Source organism: Helicoverpa armigera, chromosome 7 (assembly GCF_030705265.1).
Source record: "Helicoverpa armigera isolate CAAS_96S chromosome 7, ASM3070526v1, whole genome shotgun sequence".
Taxonomy (NCBI): domain Eukaryota; kingdom Metazoa; phylum Arthropoda; class Insecta; order Lepidoptera; family Noctuidae; genus Helicoverpa; species Helicoverpa armigera.
In genome coordinates, this window is record NC_087126.1 from 3,717,781 (window position 1) to 3,733,020 (window position 15,240).

Here is a 15,240-nt window from a genome sequence, read left to right on the forward strand (position 1 = left end):
AAATCAAGAGAACTTAATAATACATATTTTTAGTTTCCTAGTTTGCAATAGAAAAACAAAACGCAAACAGTCAAGTGACATAAAACAGTCAAACACTTCAGCTACTGATCTAACTGAGCTAAAAAAAAACTGGGCGCAATGTCAACGTACTTTAAAATTATATTGATTATAATTCATTTTTATTCAAGTAAGAAGCGGCTTCGTAAAAGAAACTAGTTTTTCTACATGTTTACGTATACATAGTTATGGTTTAATATCCTATATATATATGTATGTGGATTGGTAGTTGGTATATACCGCGGAAGAACTTCGAAGCAAACAGTTGTGCCCAAGTGAACAATTCACATTCCAAAAATGGATTCACGATATTCATTTTTGTTGGTTATTTTAAGTATAATTTGTGCGGCAAATGCTGCCTCTGGTTAGTTTTATTTTTATTTTTTTTTTTAAATAAAATAAATTTCCCTTTAAAAATAATATTTTTACCTTCCTAAATACTTTTTAAAATTAAAAAGAAAAACTTTCAAAAAATAATTTAGATATTATTTAGATAGAAAAACAGCAACAATGTATATTTTTTTGAATTCCAAATTCAAAAAATATTCCAAATTCAAAAAATATTCCAAATATAGAATTCCAAATTCAAAAAATCTAAATAAAAAACAAACACCAATCAAACCACTAACAAACCTTTTCATTTTTTAAATAATTCCAAATAAATAATTCCAAATTCAAAAATCTAAAAAAAAAACAAACTCACAATCAAATCACTATACCAACCTCATTTCACAGCGCCCTTCATTCGAAAATGCAAATGGGACGACTCCAAGTGCATCAAGGAGAGTGCACAAAGCGCCATCCCCATCCTGGCTGCTGGGATCCCAGAGCTTGGAGTAGAGAAATTGGATCCCTTCTATATGAAGAGCTTGGATGCCAGTTCATCAGGACTCAAGCTGCTGCTGTGGGATATTAAGGGAACTGGCTTGAATGGCTGCGTGGCTAAGAAAGTGCAGTAAGTACTTATACATTTTTTTTGACGTTACTTGGTGAGGGAGGTTTTAACATTATAGTTATTTAAGACTTTCTGACGCCACTAGTCTGGTATCCATTAGCAAAATATGAATTATCCCTTACGCAATTATTAAGTGAATGTAAATCTTGGGTTGTCATGAATTTTCGTAAAATGACAAAATTTAGACATTTCCAATCCCCAAAGACCCACACATTTTAGAGTTTCTTATTTGAATAAATGACAATAAATGAAATGTTACAGGTACCTTTATACCTATTTTCAAATTTTTTGTATCTTAAAAAATAACTAAAGAGTACCTAAGTTACGAGGATACAAAAAGCTTATTTTGTAAACTGGTAAAACTTATGTAGAACCCAGAAATTTTATGAGATCTTAACTATGTATGTATGTAGGCTGAAAATCAGCTACAGTTTACAAAAGACAGTCTCCGAAAAACGGTCGCCCTTCACCACTTCAGCTACATGTTTTTGCTTTGAATAAGAAATGGTGGAACCCAGCAACACAATTCTGCCTTTATGTTAGGAAGAACCCCGAACTGTCCCACTGCTGGGAAAAGGCCTCCTCATTTTGTCTCCATACCTATCGATCCATTGATAGTTCGCATAAATCAGGGTTATAGGCATCCAGATCGTCCCGCCATCTTTTCCGGGCCCAGCATGTCTGCGGTGGCCGTCTAACAGTATCCACTCAATCAATGCACACAAGAGCCAAACTCATCAGTTGCTTTTGTTTTCAGACGTGATATTAACAAATCGAAGCTTACCGTCAAGCTACAGTGCAGCGTAGACTTTGCCGGCAAGTATGAGATGAGCGGACGTCTGCTCATCCTCCCTATTGAAGGAAAGGGAGATGCTCATGTTGTTCTCAGTAAGTAAAACTTGACATAAATATTACTAATTCAAACTATCGTTTTGAACTTTTAAAAATTAAAGCGGTTTTAGAGGATCCACTAACTTCACTATTTCCAATATAATCAATTGATTTTGTGGCGGTCAATAACCTCTCGTGTGAAAAATAATTATTTAAACTCACCGAGAATATCTCAAATAAGATAGTAATTAAAATTATGACACTTCACTTAGCCCATAAGTTTAGAATGACGTTAATTGACGTTTTATTACAAAAGAATCGTAAAGTTGACAAATATTCATCAGAACTTGATCCTGATGACTCTTTATAAATCTACAAAAAAGATAAATGATCGAATAAGACAAAAGGAGAATAAAACGAATCTATGTTCTCGTCCTGGGCCACTATCTTTTTCAGAAAGGGATCTCAGACTTATAAAATGGCACCCTTGCAATGCATATCGAAGTATCTTTTTAGGTTATTCTGGATTCCGTGGAAGGCTACAAATATAAAAAATAAATAAGGGAATTAATAAAAATTAAACAATCAATAAGTGGATAGCTTGTTTGCATAAAACATAGCCCATTTGATTTCCTTAATGATGATGGAACTTGTCGTCTTAGAGCGTAATTGTTGGACAAGAATGCTCGCATAAGTGTACCTATCTAGGAATTAGTAATCAGTTAATCGTAAATATTACATATTAATGTGACAACACACACAGTGATTAAGGAACTATAACATTATGGGCATCTTTATTTTATAGCTCCTTTCAGTACATACAAAGTATTTCCGTGTTCACAATAAAACAAAGAAATAATTGATATTTAAAAGTATGACTTATTGTAGTGTTATATCATAATACGACTTAAATGTCGTTTTAATGTTTTCGCTCTTCATAAAACAGTAGTTTGTTTGTTTTTTATGTCAATACATTCTATTTTTTTAAATAAAATATGCAGAAATACGTACCAACCTTGAAATTCTTCAACTACTTATAAGTACAATGATTTTGCAAAACATGCTTATTTTATTATTCGAAGTACTAACCTTTATGATTCTTGACAAACATGCATTGTTCCTCATTTCACAAGTTGATCTTATACCAATATTTTTAGTATTAATAACTACAAAATACAGCTTGTAAAACTATTTTCAAAATCTAGTAAAATTCGCTAGGAGTACCGCTAGGACATATCTTTGGGGAACCCGAGTAAAAGAAAGCCAGATCAAAGTTCTTTTTAGACTGATATAGAATATAGTAATTAACTATTTTTTATAGCTTTTAGATGTAAAATCAATGAAACTGATAACGTTATTATTATTATTTACTCTCTAGGAAAGATCGTCATCACCGCTGAAGTCGACATCGGAGACAACATCGGTCAGGACGGCGAGAAGCACTGGAAGATCAAGAACTGGAAGCACACCTACGATCTAAAGGAAAAGTCCACCATCGAGCTGGAGAACCTTTTCAATGGAAACGAAGTTCTTGGTAAGAACAATTAATTTGATCTGATATTTCTTCCGTATGAGATTCAGAACTCGCTACCATCCCCATACTATTATTAGTCCTTCCTCACCATGATAGACCGATAATTTCACACATCATAAGCATGATCTGAATAAATACCAGTTTTTAAATGTATTTACAAACAAATGTGTATTTATACCATTTTAGCGGACGCAAATAAAATCCTTCATGATATTCTCATCACTTAAAATGTTAGGTAAATATTTGTCCAGAAACTAGCTTCCAAGAGAGTAAACAACAAATTAAAACACAAATAATTGTCATCCATATTATTTTCGTGATGTCAACTCTTTTTTAGGGTTCCGTAGCCAAAATGGCAAAAACGGAACCCTTATAGTTTCGTCATGTCCGTCTGTCCGTCTGTCCGTCTGTCCGTCTGTCACAGCCGATTTACTCGGAAACTATAAGTACTACAGTGATGAAATTTGATGGGAATATGTGTTGTATGAACCGCTACAAAAATATGACACTAAATAGTAAAAAAAAGAATTGGGGGTGGGGCCCCCCATACATGTAACTGAGGGATGAAATTTTTTTTTTCGATGTACATACCCGTGTGGGGTATCAATGGAAAGGTCTTTTAAAATGATATAAAGTTTTCTAAAAAACATTTTTCTTAAAGTGAACGGTTTTTGAGATAAAAAAGTCGTAAAAAGTATGTCCCCCCCCCTCTATTTTTATAACTACGGGGTATAAAATTCTAAAAAAAATAGAGGTGATGCATGCTAATTAACTCTTTCAACGATTTTTGGTTTGATCAAAGTATCTCTTATAGTTTTTGAGATAGGTTGATTTAACTGTAATTTACGGAACCCTTCGTGCACGAGTCCGACTCGCACTTGGCCGGTTTTTATATTGTACAGTTCAGTTTCTGGTATTATATTTAAACATTCCTCTCTTTCATGATCACTGTCTATATCATGTACTGCCGCTGGTTTTAGTAGAATCTTAATACAAATTGTTCTTTCATCAGGTCGTGCTGCCCGTGAGCTGATCGCCTCCAGCAGCAATGAGATCGTCAAAGAAGTCGGGCCTCCAATCGTCAAGGCCATCATCGGCAAGATCATTGCAAACGTTGACAACTTCTTCCAAAGTGTCCCAGCCAGCGAACTGGCCATTGAATAAAGTTCCTATTAAAACTAGATTATGATAAAATTATTTGAAAGAAGTTGGTTCAATCAATGAACATTAACTTATTCTTATTATTGCTAAGTCTGATTGGAAAGGATTTGTATTGTATTAAGTGACAGCAAGTTAATATGGATTTCAATTAGGATCATAATAAACTGCTGTTTATAAAAAATATATTTATGTTTTTTTTTAATCCTATTAAGAGTAGATACTTACTTGTATTTCTGCCTTAAACTGCAGATTCAGCACTATATTCTCTTACAATCATGATACTAACCCAAAAAAGTCGTCACCTGTATACAGACAATTTATGTAGCTACTTGAATCATTGAAGTTATTAGTCCAGAAATAAAATTACCAATTGCAATAACATCATCAATTACTTGATTCAAACAAAAACCAAACCTAATACCACCCGATGCTAAACGCTCCAAATATCAAGCATTATATTGTCATGAACCTGTCACCAGTCCTAAACACTGCGTTGGTAACATCATAAACCATAAAAGTACAATTATTTTGGATCTTCACACGGAGCTAAGGAATATAAAAACGTCAACAGAGCAGTGAATGAGTGAATGTAAGAAACACATGGAGGCAATGACTGTCATCGGTATATTTAAAGACAAGAGCGAATGCCGCTGTTAAATCTGTTTTCGTATAAAACAATAAGAGGATTTATTTTGACGTAGCTCTGCTCTGATTTCTTGTGAATGAGTATCATTTTGATATATGTGAACTGAACTTAGATACTTGTATGCTAAGCTTTTGCTTTATCTTTTTCCGTATGCTGGAGTTCATCTTCTAATGCTTAGATCCCATACGTTCTTAATCTCCTATTTCACAAACTTGCCTGACATTGATGTGAAAGAAGAAGAACCATTATAGTTTATAGATACCATTATGTTCATTTCAATATCTGAACTGGATCTGACGGGGGGAGAGTAAATTTTTTTAGTGCCCATTTCTTAGTCATTCGCTCGTGGCAATAGAGTTTAAAACTATCGATAATAATATGCAAATATTATGTCCGTAGTAACACGAAGTTGTGAAATATCATAAAAAAAACATGTGCAATAAGTGCGGTGCAGCGGAAAATATATTTTAAAATAACTGGATATAGAAACAAAATACCACAGTCACGTACTTGCAACTTCAAGACAATTTTGCGCACATTGTGACGTCACTCACTGGTGATCAAAGATCAATTACCTTTATAAATATAATAACATTGGCATAATTGCCGTGTGTTACGGAATCTTATAAATCTTATAATAAATGGACTTTATATACTTACTTAGTAATTAAACTATGATTAATTATAGTGCAGATTCCAGGATAAATCCTCAAGCGATTTGTAAATAATTATTGTCTGCAATGAAGATTCATTGTTTCTATATACGCCTTTGTCATCATTGCTTAGTTTCTATGTAACGTGCCTGAGAAAATATCGTCTCCACGGACTATATCTTTCAAAGTGGTTAGTTTTCTCATGGTATAATAATTCACAGATTTTTGATCATTGGTGAATTTTGACAATACAGAACGGATACACAAAAAAGAATCCAGTGTTTTGGTACTTCGCTGCAAGAGCTTGTTAATCCGAATGCGTTAAAAGCTCTGGAAACTTTTAACCTTTTATTAGCAACTGACAAGGGGTGGCAGAATAAACCTTTTGTTTTTAAGAACGACTGGTCCTTCTTCAGTCAAATTAGGGAGTTCTTAACGAGAGACGGTACATAAGTGATGATTAATCAGGACATACTGGTTGAGTCCTAACATCAGTTAAAACTAGATGACTCACAAAACAGTATGTTATAATTAAAAAACTAGGACCTGTCTCATGTTAATACAGTCAAAGCAAATATTCCTATGTTACATATCTTGCAAAGACCATAATTTCTTCCCCCCATTTATCTTTCGTGGTAGCGAGATTTAACTAGGGGAAAAGGTACAAGTTACGAGGGTCAACCAAGGGAAATTCTTGGATGTTCGCACAAGATTTGTGTTTGGTGTCCGGTACCCAATTATCTATGGGTAACATCATGGATGCTGAGTCGACGAAACGTGTTCTGTGAACGTCAGATGTTATATAATATGACTAGCTGGTTCTTGCTGTTTTCTCAGGGAAACTTCTTTCCGTAGTCGGATAAAATATAGGTACTAAATGATAGTTATAAAATGATTTAGAATGCTATCGTAGTTATGGAAGTAAAACAGGTATAACTTAAAATGATAAGGAAAATACTATTAGTACCTATCATCAGCCCGACTCGATATAATGTAGGTATTACAATAATCTCTGATCTTTAGATACCTAAAGGGAAAACCTTAAGGAAACATTACATTATATGGTCCAACCATGGTACCTACAAACCGGTATTTTACAATGTTTTTTTGTCTGATCATAAGCGAGTTTACATTACCTATAGTCGCTAATAGGACCTATCTAGTGCTAATGATGATTTATCAATGAAGTAATTGGCTATTTCTGATGTTTGTTGTGAGGTTATTATAAAAGCAAACCAGAACACGCCCGCAGCTTTGTCCGAGTCCTGAAGAAACTTAGGTACATCGCGTAATCGAATAAAAGACTCAAACCTACTACTTTGCTGAAAATCTTAATTATTTTTCCTGTTTTTTAGCATGAAAGCCCAAACAAACACATATAGATACATACATTTCACTATTAGTAGGATTATTGGTTTAAGAGATATTGGTACAGACAGATAGAAATAGACCGCTGATTTGATCTTACTCAGTATTATTTTATTATTCGACCCGTGTATAAAACATGCTCAATGTACTTATCGTAAGATGATTTTTTGCACTTAACAAATAAGTACTTGCAAATGCAAAGTACCTTAATAGGTACCTACCATATTATAAACAAAACATTTTGACCTTTTTGATAAATAAAAGTAGCGGCTTTATCGACTAAAAATATTGAATACTTATACTACTATATAAAAGTTACAATATTCAAATGGTGTCACTGATGATACTGATGATTTTGGAGTGTAATAATCAATTTATAGATTTTAGACCAGTAGGTACTATTGCAAATTACCTTTTATGTCTACAAGTAGGTAGGTACAAACAAACACATCTATGGCGAATATTTATTTACAAATAATCTATACTAATATTATAAAGCTGAAGAGTTTGTTTGTTTGTTTGTTTGAACGCGCTAATCTCAGGGACTACTGGTCCGATTTGAAAAATTCTTTCAGTGTTAGATATCCCATTTATTGAGGAAGGCTATAGGCTACTTTTTATCCGGGTTCGTGCAGAGGTTTCCACGGGATGCGGGTGAAACCGCTGGCAGAAGCTAGTTATCGATATATTACATAATTTCACATCCAGTTCGCACATCAAACGACCGGTTTCTATATTTTATTTATGTATTCTAAACCAAAAACTTGATTGACACCATCCAAAATTGCTAATAACTTGTAAAACCTGTTAATTTAAAATATATCACGATGTTTTAATGATATCATTTAAAATAGACTTCTCGTTTTACGTCACGTCAGATCTCCCGTTCATGGTGGTACCATGAACGAAACATCATAACAAAACGTTCTTATTAATATCCGTTTGTCTGTCTTTTTCACACTGAAAGGACTGAACTGATTTCATTGGGAAGTAAGTACTGTAGCGCAAAGCAGGATGCATTACAGAGGATTAAACCTTTAGTATTTTTTTGGGCTATAAGTAGAAGAACTACCTTTTCTTTTTGAAACTACAACATTCAATTAATGCCTGTCCAATTTTATTATCAGCATAAATTAAAATCTCTACAGTAAGTATAAAGATACCTAATCTAGAACCTGAAAAAATAACGTAAGACTCGACATAATTTTTATTCAGGTGCGAGAAGTAGTAATAATATCATACTTATATAGGTAACAATTGCTCATCTGTTTGTGCAATATTTCCTCAACCGAATGCAGTTTTATTGCTGCGTGAGAAGAATTCAAAACTTATTATATTTATTAATCTGCGATTACCTCTTGATCATTGCGGATGGAAAAGTCCCAATCACGGAGGAAAGAAAGATAACGGAGATGCCAAAAGAAAAGTATGTCAGGAGTCTTTTTATACTACGTAACGTAAGCGCGATCAAAGTAGTCTCGAGTTACTAGAACTAAGGAGGCAACAAAGCTCTACCTCGATTGATTGGTGATTTTATTTCGAAAAAAGTGGGCGAGTTCTAAAGAAGGCGTACGAAGGCGGAGCTATAGTAACATTCCTTATGGCCCGAACACCCGCATTTTTGCGCGCTGCTTTCTTGGGAGATATTGCGTTATGACATCTCCAAAAGTTATTTTGTTATCCACGGTCCCAACATTTATAACCTTTTGGGACACACTATTGTATGATTTATGGCAAAGTATTTAGCGATTATCGCTAAGTAAAAACATTCATATCTAAAATCCAGGAAGCATATTGATTATAGTCGTAAATCATAAATGCCTAATCTTTGGTGTTAGGTTTCCATTGATTTATGGCTTTGAGGTTATCTTCGAGATTCGTAGATAGCCCTAGGGTGCTGTGTCCAATAGATAAAACTAAATTGTCGTTGTCTTGACTTATTAATACTACTGGTTTTTAATCACACCATCAGCGTATAAACGGTTTTAAAGTTCCGTTAGAAGCGTGTTATTTTATTTCTTTGTGGAAACTTCTGTTCCTTTATTTTCTTTACATTTTCAATCTTGGCTTTTTTGGGTCGTATTTATTAGACTATTATATTTTATCGCTTCATCTTGTCATTTAAATTACTTATAAGAAAATTGTTTATTCCACTATCAGACTGTCATTTGTTTAAAATACTAAACAGTACCTACTATGTTTTCTCTTATTATATTTCCTTAGTGTTCTTGTTAGTATATTTAATGTAAATATTCTTATCTAAGCTCACGAAGACTCCGTAGTCAATGACCTCAAACACTTTAATGTTTAAAATATGGTAATCTCCTAAAAATCAAATTTAGCATTCAAGGCTCGCTCACCGACGGTTCATTTGCGGAAATCCGTAATGAAAATGATTTGGTATTCCTTCCGAATATCTTCTGTGAGTGTACTTTTGATAAGAAACGGTAAAAGCTAAGGGCATCTTTAGACCAAAAGACCAAATACCTAACTAGTGATGGAACACTAGCTCGTTATTTTGCATATATGTGTAGTACCTATTCCTTTTCTATCCAAAAAAATTAAAATGTACCTACTCAACTTTAGAAGTAGACGCACATCGGACGTATATAGCCCGGACGCGCCGAAGGGAACCAATTTAAGAATTCGTGAAAAAATGCGTTCAGTTCGTATAAATCTAAGCTTGCCATAATGGTCACATTTTTATAGTTCACATCAGAACCATAAAAGTTAGCAAACAACTTGCAAAATAACCCCCTAATTTAACGTCCCACATTTCGCAATAAAAAGCTTGTTCGTAAACTCTCACATACATTATCATAATGTAACGTGAACCCCCAAATGAGGAAGAAAACCGAATTAACCGGGGCGTTACTAACTACCAATCAATAACAAACTTGATTTATTCCTAAGGGGTGTTGATATCAATGAAAAAATCTCTAACTACATTTAGGGTGCGGGCGTAGTGTTAGCTGGCTAAGAAAACAAAAAAGGTTTTGTTACGTTCATATTTATATACATCTGAATTGATAACTTCCTCCTTTTTACGAAGTCGGCTAAAAATACTTTATGTTAAGCTCTCGAGATGTTTATTGCAGGTAAATAAAGGTTGCAGTTGACTTATCAAAATTCGATTCATCATCATGACAGTGCCAATTCGATTGAACGAACAAAACCTTATTTTAAGCGTTTTTAAGTTTTTTTAGTTACATAGTCGTAAAACTTAAATGCCAATGATAATTAAACATAACTACGTAGGTAAGTAATAAATGGACCACTTACAACTCATCAGGCTTTTACGTCAACGTCGGTTTTAAGAAAACCGACGTCTAGGTGTTATGAACTTGAGCCTTAGAAACGCAAATAGATAAGTCCCCGCTTTCAAACTCGCCCCACCTTTGCCCCAGTATCGTGTAAACAGCGAACATTTTACCGCTATCACTGAGGGGCGGATGACACGTGCCGAAACCATTCGCGTGATATCGAGATGTGCTCTTGTAAAACGACTAACGAATGACTTGAGGTTTGTTTCGAAGCCGAGGGGAAATGGCTTTACGAGCTACTGCTATCAGATTTGGTGGGGGAAAGGTCTCGTCTGCAAATTCGAAGGAAGAAAAAATTGAATGTGTCTAACTAAACCCGATAGCAGGGTAATTCTGAAAGGATAAATTGAAATACGTAATTAGGTACAGTCATAACTCATAACCGTAGTTAGTTACCTTATGGCAAAAACACAGGTCTGTGTGAGCCTATTCCTTGATAGAGGTATCCTGAATAGTAATTATTATGCCAGTAAATACGTGATCTATTGGTCAAAATTCAGTATGTAACAGTACTATGTGGAACATATGATGCGACAGATATTTTGTAACGCATTTCTGAGTACACGAGTCCCTTAGGATACTGATTTATTGTTCAAATGTGAATACATGTAGTATTGTTTAGTGGTACAACATGAAAACCACCTATTCGTTGACAAAACGTCAAATTCCTCAATCATATAAAATTATCATAATATGAATCATATTTAATTTATTTGTTTTATGTTTTGTAACTCAAACCACTACTGCCATCTGCCAGCGCTCATCTGAACTAACACATCTCTCATTCATCAAAAGAGGTCACTACGTATAAAAACCTCATTTTACAATCAATTAACTAACTCTCAACCAGCCAGCATCACAAGAATTCAATCATTCCATAATTGGAATATTTAAAAATCGAATCTATTTTTTTTCAAGTCAGACAAACTTCTCTTGGGCCAAGTATGAGTCGTCACTTTTTTTGCTCCCTTTAATGTAATTTAGAGGGTTCGAATGTTGGGGAACAGACTAATCCGATGATAGATAAACCTAATTGAACCTAAGTGACGGGGAGAAAATACGAGAAGGAATTCGGCTGTCTGGGACTATATTAAGGACTATAACGATGTTATCAAGCTAAACGGTCAGTGATATTTCTTTTGCTATTTTAGATTTGTTGGCTATTCGATAGTGAAAATGAAGTTAGTAAGTATTTAATTTGAAAGCTCTTTTTAAATAAATAAATGTACTGGCTTTGTTTTTCAGTTATTTCATTTAATGTAAATGTGAATGTGTAATGAAAATGGTTATAATTATCATATCCTTTTGTAAAATGACTTAATTATTGTGTTTTTATGCACTGCGTCTTTTGTGTAATATTTTTAAACGGGCTATTTTCATTCGTTACAAAAATACATTTTTTAAATTTTAATACCAGCGTGCGGCAAACGAATAATCAAAGGCTTAATTCCACTTCCGTTTTGCATACGCGTGTCACAAATTAACATTATTTAAACTTTAATTTGTTCCTAATTAAATATTTCTTTTTTACAACGAACAATATTTGTGGTAAACACGAACCCATTAAAAACCACGCTATATTTACTTACAAAACAGACCTTAGTGGTGCCAAAATAAGGTTGAAGATGGCGTGAATTGAGTGCATTGGTGTTTTGGTGAGTCATGATTAGTGGTTGTCACACTTTGCAGTTGACATGCATTGACTGGGGCTTTGAAAACGGCGATTAACGTGAAATTGGACGTATTCAAGTGTAATTGTGAATTAATCACTACGTGAAAGTAATGAGGGACTAAGGGTGCATTGAAAACTTAATAGAGTGTTTATATGAAGTGGAAATTAAAAGCTTTTACGGTAATTATAATATTGATTGCTTGTAAATTAATCATGAATTTTCAGAAGACGTTTAGTACGCTAAACACATTGTTAGCTGTAAATGAATTTGTAAAAGTAATTTAGGACCCTTCAACGATAAAATTCTATGACAATATCTATTGAACTTTAAGTGTAGACGTAAATAACATATTTTTATTTGATAAGTTATATACTAGAAGTATATTAACCAAAAAGTATATTACAAAAAAAAAACACACTTCAGTCAGAAAATGGCGCCAAAACAAATGAAAAACGACGAAATTCTCTCCCTGCTTTCGTGGCCTTGTCAGTAAATGAATACTGTGATTAAACTTTAAGTATGAAATATTGTAAGAAATAATTTACTAAGTCAAACGCTAGTATTTTCATGGAATACTTCCATTACAATAACAAACGGTCTACATCGCTCTGAGCTAGCTCTACTTGTTACTAATTAAAGCAATTTTAATTTCTGTAATTATTTGGAACGTGAAGGCGGGTTACTAGAACTTTCTATGTTGGACATTGTTTCTTTTATGAATATTTTGAACAAATATAGTTGTAATTTTCTCTGGATGTGATCATTCAATTGTTGGTGGATATAGGTAATTAGTTAGAGAATAATCTTGTGGCTAGAATGCGTAGTACGCTGATTAAAAATACTTACACGATTTACGATTTAAATATACCAATTATCTAGAAAAAACTATAGAAATACCTTCTTACGTCGATTATTGTTATGTTCTCATTATTGTGGTTCTAAAATGGTTTTTCAGAAGCATAAAGATGGTGATTTGAACTAAGAGAATTTCCTAAAAGTGTGTTAAGAAAAGGCACACTTAATATAATGCGTTCCCATTTCTCATACCTACTTTGATAAGTCCAAAATGAAACCGCGTCAAACATCGCGTTTGGTACACAGATAATGGGAAATACTTGACTCATATGGAGTTCATAAGTCATCGTAATCTATAGAATTGACAGTGATTGAAAACAGTTTGTAAAGACTCGTTCACTATGGCTACGTAGGGACCGTAGAATAAAATAGAATAGAATAGAATTTTATTTTTCAAATATGGGTATATACAAAGGTCTTGAATATGTTTTGTATATAGTATTTTATTTTTAGTTTTGTATAAAGATAAGTAGTTTTAGTTTGTATATATGTATAGTGTGAACATATGAACACAAAATAAAAATATTGTTTTCAAAGGTCTTAAAACTATAAAGCTTTAGCCACACTTTAAAATCTTTTTTCATATCTATTTTGTTCTTAGTTCGAAATTATTTTATGTCATTCTTAATACGAATAGTGAGTTGGTTTATCCATTCGTAATGCATTTTCGGCAAAACAGTTGAACCTTTTTGAACGATAGAGACAGATAGGTCCCTGGAGAGGCAACTTTTTGTTCGGGTGTGCGAAACAGTCCCCTAAAGATTAGGGATACAGCCAGTGTTAAAGAAAAAAAGTATTTCACTTATGATTCCTATTCTCTATTTTAATGGACTATTCCATCGCCGAAATTTTGCAAGTAAGTAATTCATTTATGAAATTACCGTTTTTATAATGCAGTTTTTTAACAATATCTTAATACTTTACAATCGACTATCGAAGTGGTTTACATAAATTATGTTCATATTTTAAATAAATTAATGCCTATTTTTATCTAACCCATAAATTAACATATCTCTCTAATTATCTTGACATGACCAATAACGAATGCACTTATTAAAGATTCCATATTTTAATTTTCTAATATTTATGTCATTAATTCACGCAAAGGTTAACCCTTTAAAACTCCTTTAACATGCATGCTTGATGACTTATTGCCAATATTGGGTCAAACATTTGCCCATTACTTTATAGGGTAAGTATTCAAGTAATGAATGCCAAACGTTGGATCCAAGATGTGGCATCAATATTGGTGGGGCTTTTACTCATAGATAACTATGGGGCCAACATCCCCCTCTCAATAATTCATTGCCACTGTAAATCGTGATAAGTAAACAGTGACAGGTCGCGTGCAGTTAACAACGATGAGTAATACTGAGAACTGTCGTATACAAATATAGTTTCGTATATATTTTTTCTATACTTATATTTTTAGACAATGGAGATACTTACATTATTTTAAGTACGTAAGTACCTAAAACAATACATTCAAAAAGAATAAAAATACATTAAAAAAATCTTAATTGATTACCATTATATTTTTTCTTTGAATGTTTTTTTTATGTTCGAGCTTAAATTAAAAATACAATTTCAAATTTATTTTTTACATTTCACATTTGCTACCGAAATCACTATAAGGTTATCAATCACTACAAAATATAAGGACACTACGACTTAACAACTTCTAGTATGCACAAAACATCATCCACACAGTCGCTAGTGTGAACTCAACCTTACCCATTGAACTTGACCCCGCGCCACCAACTAGCCTCCGTTCACCACAACTCATACATCACCGAAACATATCTCAAATCTAAGGTCAATGACCACGTAAGCTTTCACCCAGCTGATTTGTATGCATTGTTTATATTAGCGCTCAAGCACCCGTTTATGAGAATCGATTGTTATTATATCGAAATGTAAATCGAGTTGGGTTATGTCATTAGGTTGTGATCGGATACTTATCGATGTTTGAGGTGTGCTGTTATTTGTTTTAAATGTTGTTACAGGTCGTATTGCAATGGAATAAGCTCATTTTAGAGAACTTATGATTTTCATGCGAGTGATTTTCATGGGTCGGCGTAGCATGTTTTCTTCCTCTATACTTTTCTATCTGTCGTCGCTGGCTAAACACATGTCGACTTTCACATTATCATTCTTTGGTTATCCACTTCCACTATATCCATC

General features: G+C 33.4%; 1 protein-coding gene across 1 annotated transcript; it reads left to right on the forward strand.

The window, feature by feature from the left end:
• The first annotated feature begins 269 nt into the window (after nucleotides 1-269).
• LOC110370245 (protein takeout) lies at nucleotides 270-4,926 on the forward strand. The gene is made up of 5 exons (XM_049847633.2): nucleotides 270-421; nucleotides 793-1,012; nucleotides 1,770-1,900; nucleotides 3,222-3,377; nucleotides 4,390-4,926. Exons 1-5 carry the CDS (start codon nucleotides 355-357, stop codon nucleotides 4,539-4,541), a joined length of 726 nt encoding a protein of 241 aa, XP_049703590.2. The 5' UTR covers nucleotides 270-354; the 3' UTR covers nucleotides 4,542-4,926.
• Nucleotides 4,927-15,240: the final 10,314 nt, after the last annotated feature.

What these genes read in the sequence shown, in the direction of transcription:
- LOC110370245 (XM_049847633.2), top strand. Translation starts at nt 355, where the DNA reads ATGGATTCACGATATTCATTTTTGTTGGTTATTTTAAGTATAATTTGT. An exon ending in TGCGTGGCTAAGAAAGTGCA is followed by an intron (nt 1,013 to 1,769) that starts GTAAGTACTTAT and finishes TTTTGTTTTCAG; the next exon opens with ACGTGATATTAACAAATCGA. An exon ending in AGATGCTCATGTTGTTCTCA is followed by an intron (nt 1,901 to 3,221) that starts GTAAGTAAAACT and finishes TTTACTCTCTAG; the next exon opens with GAAAGATCGTCATCACCGCT.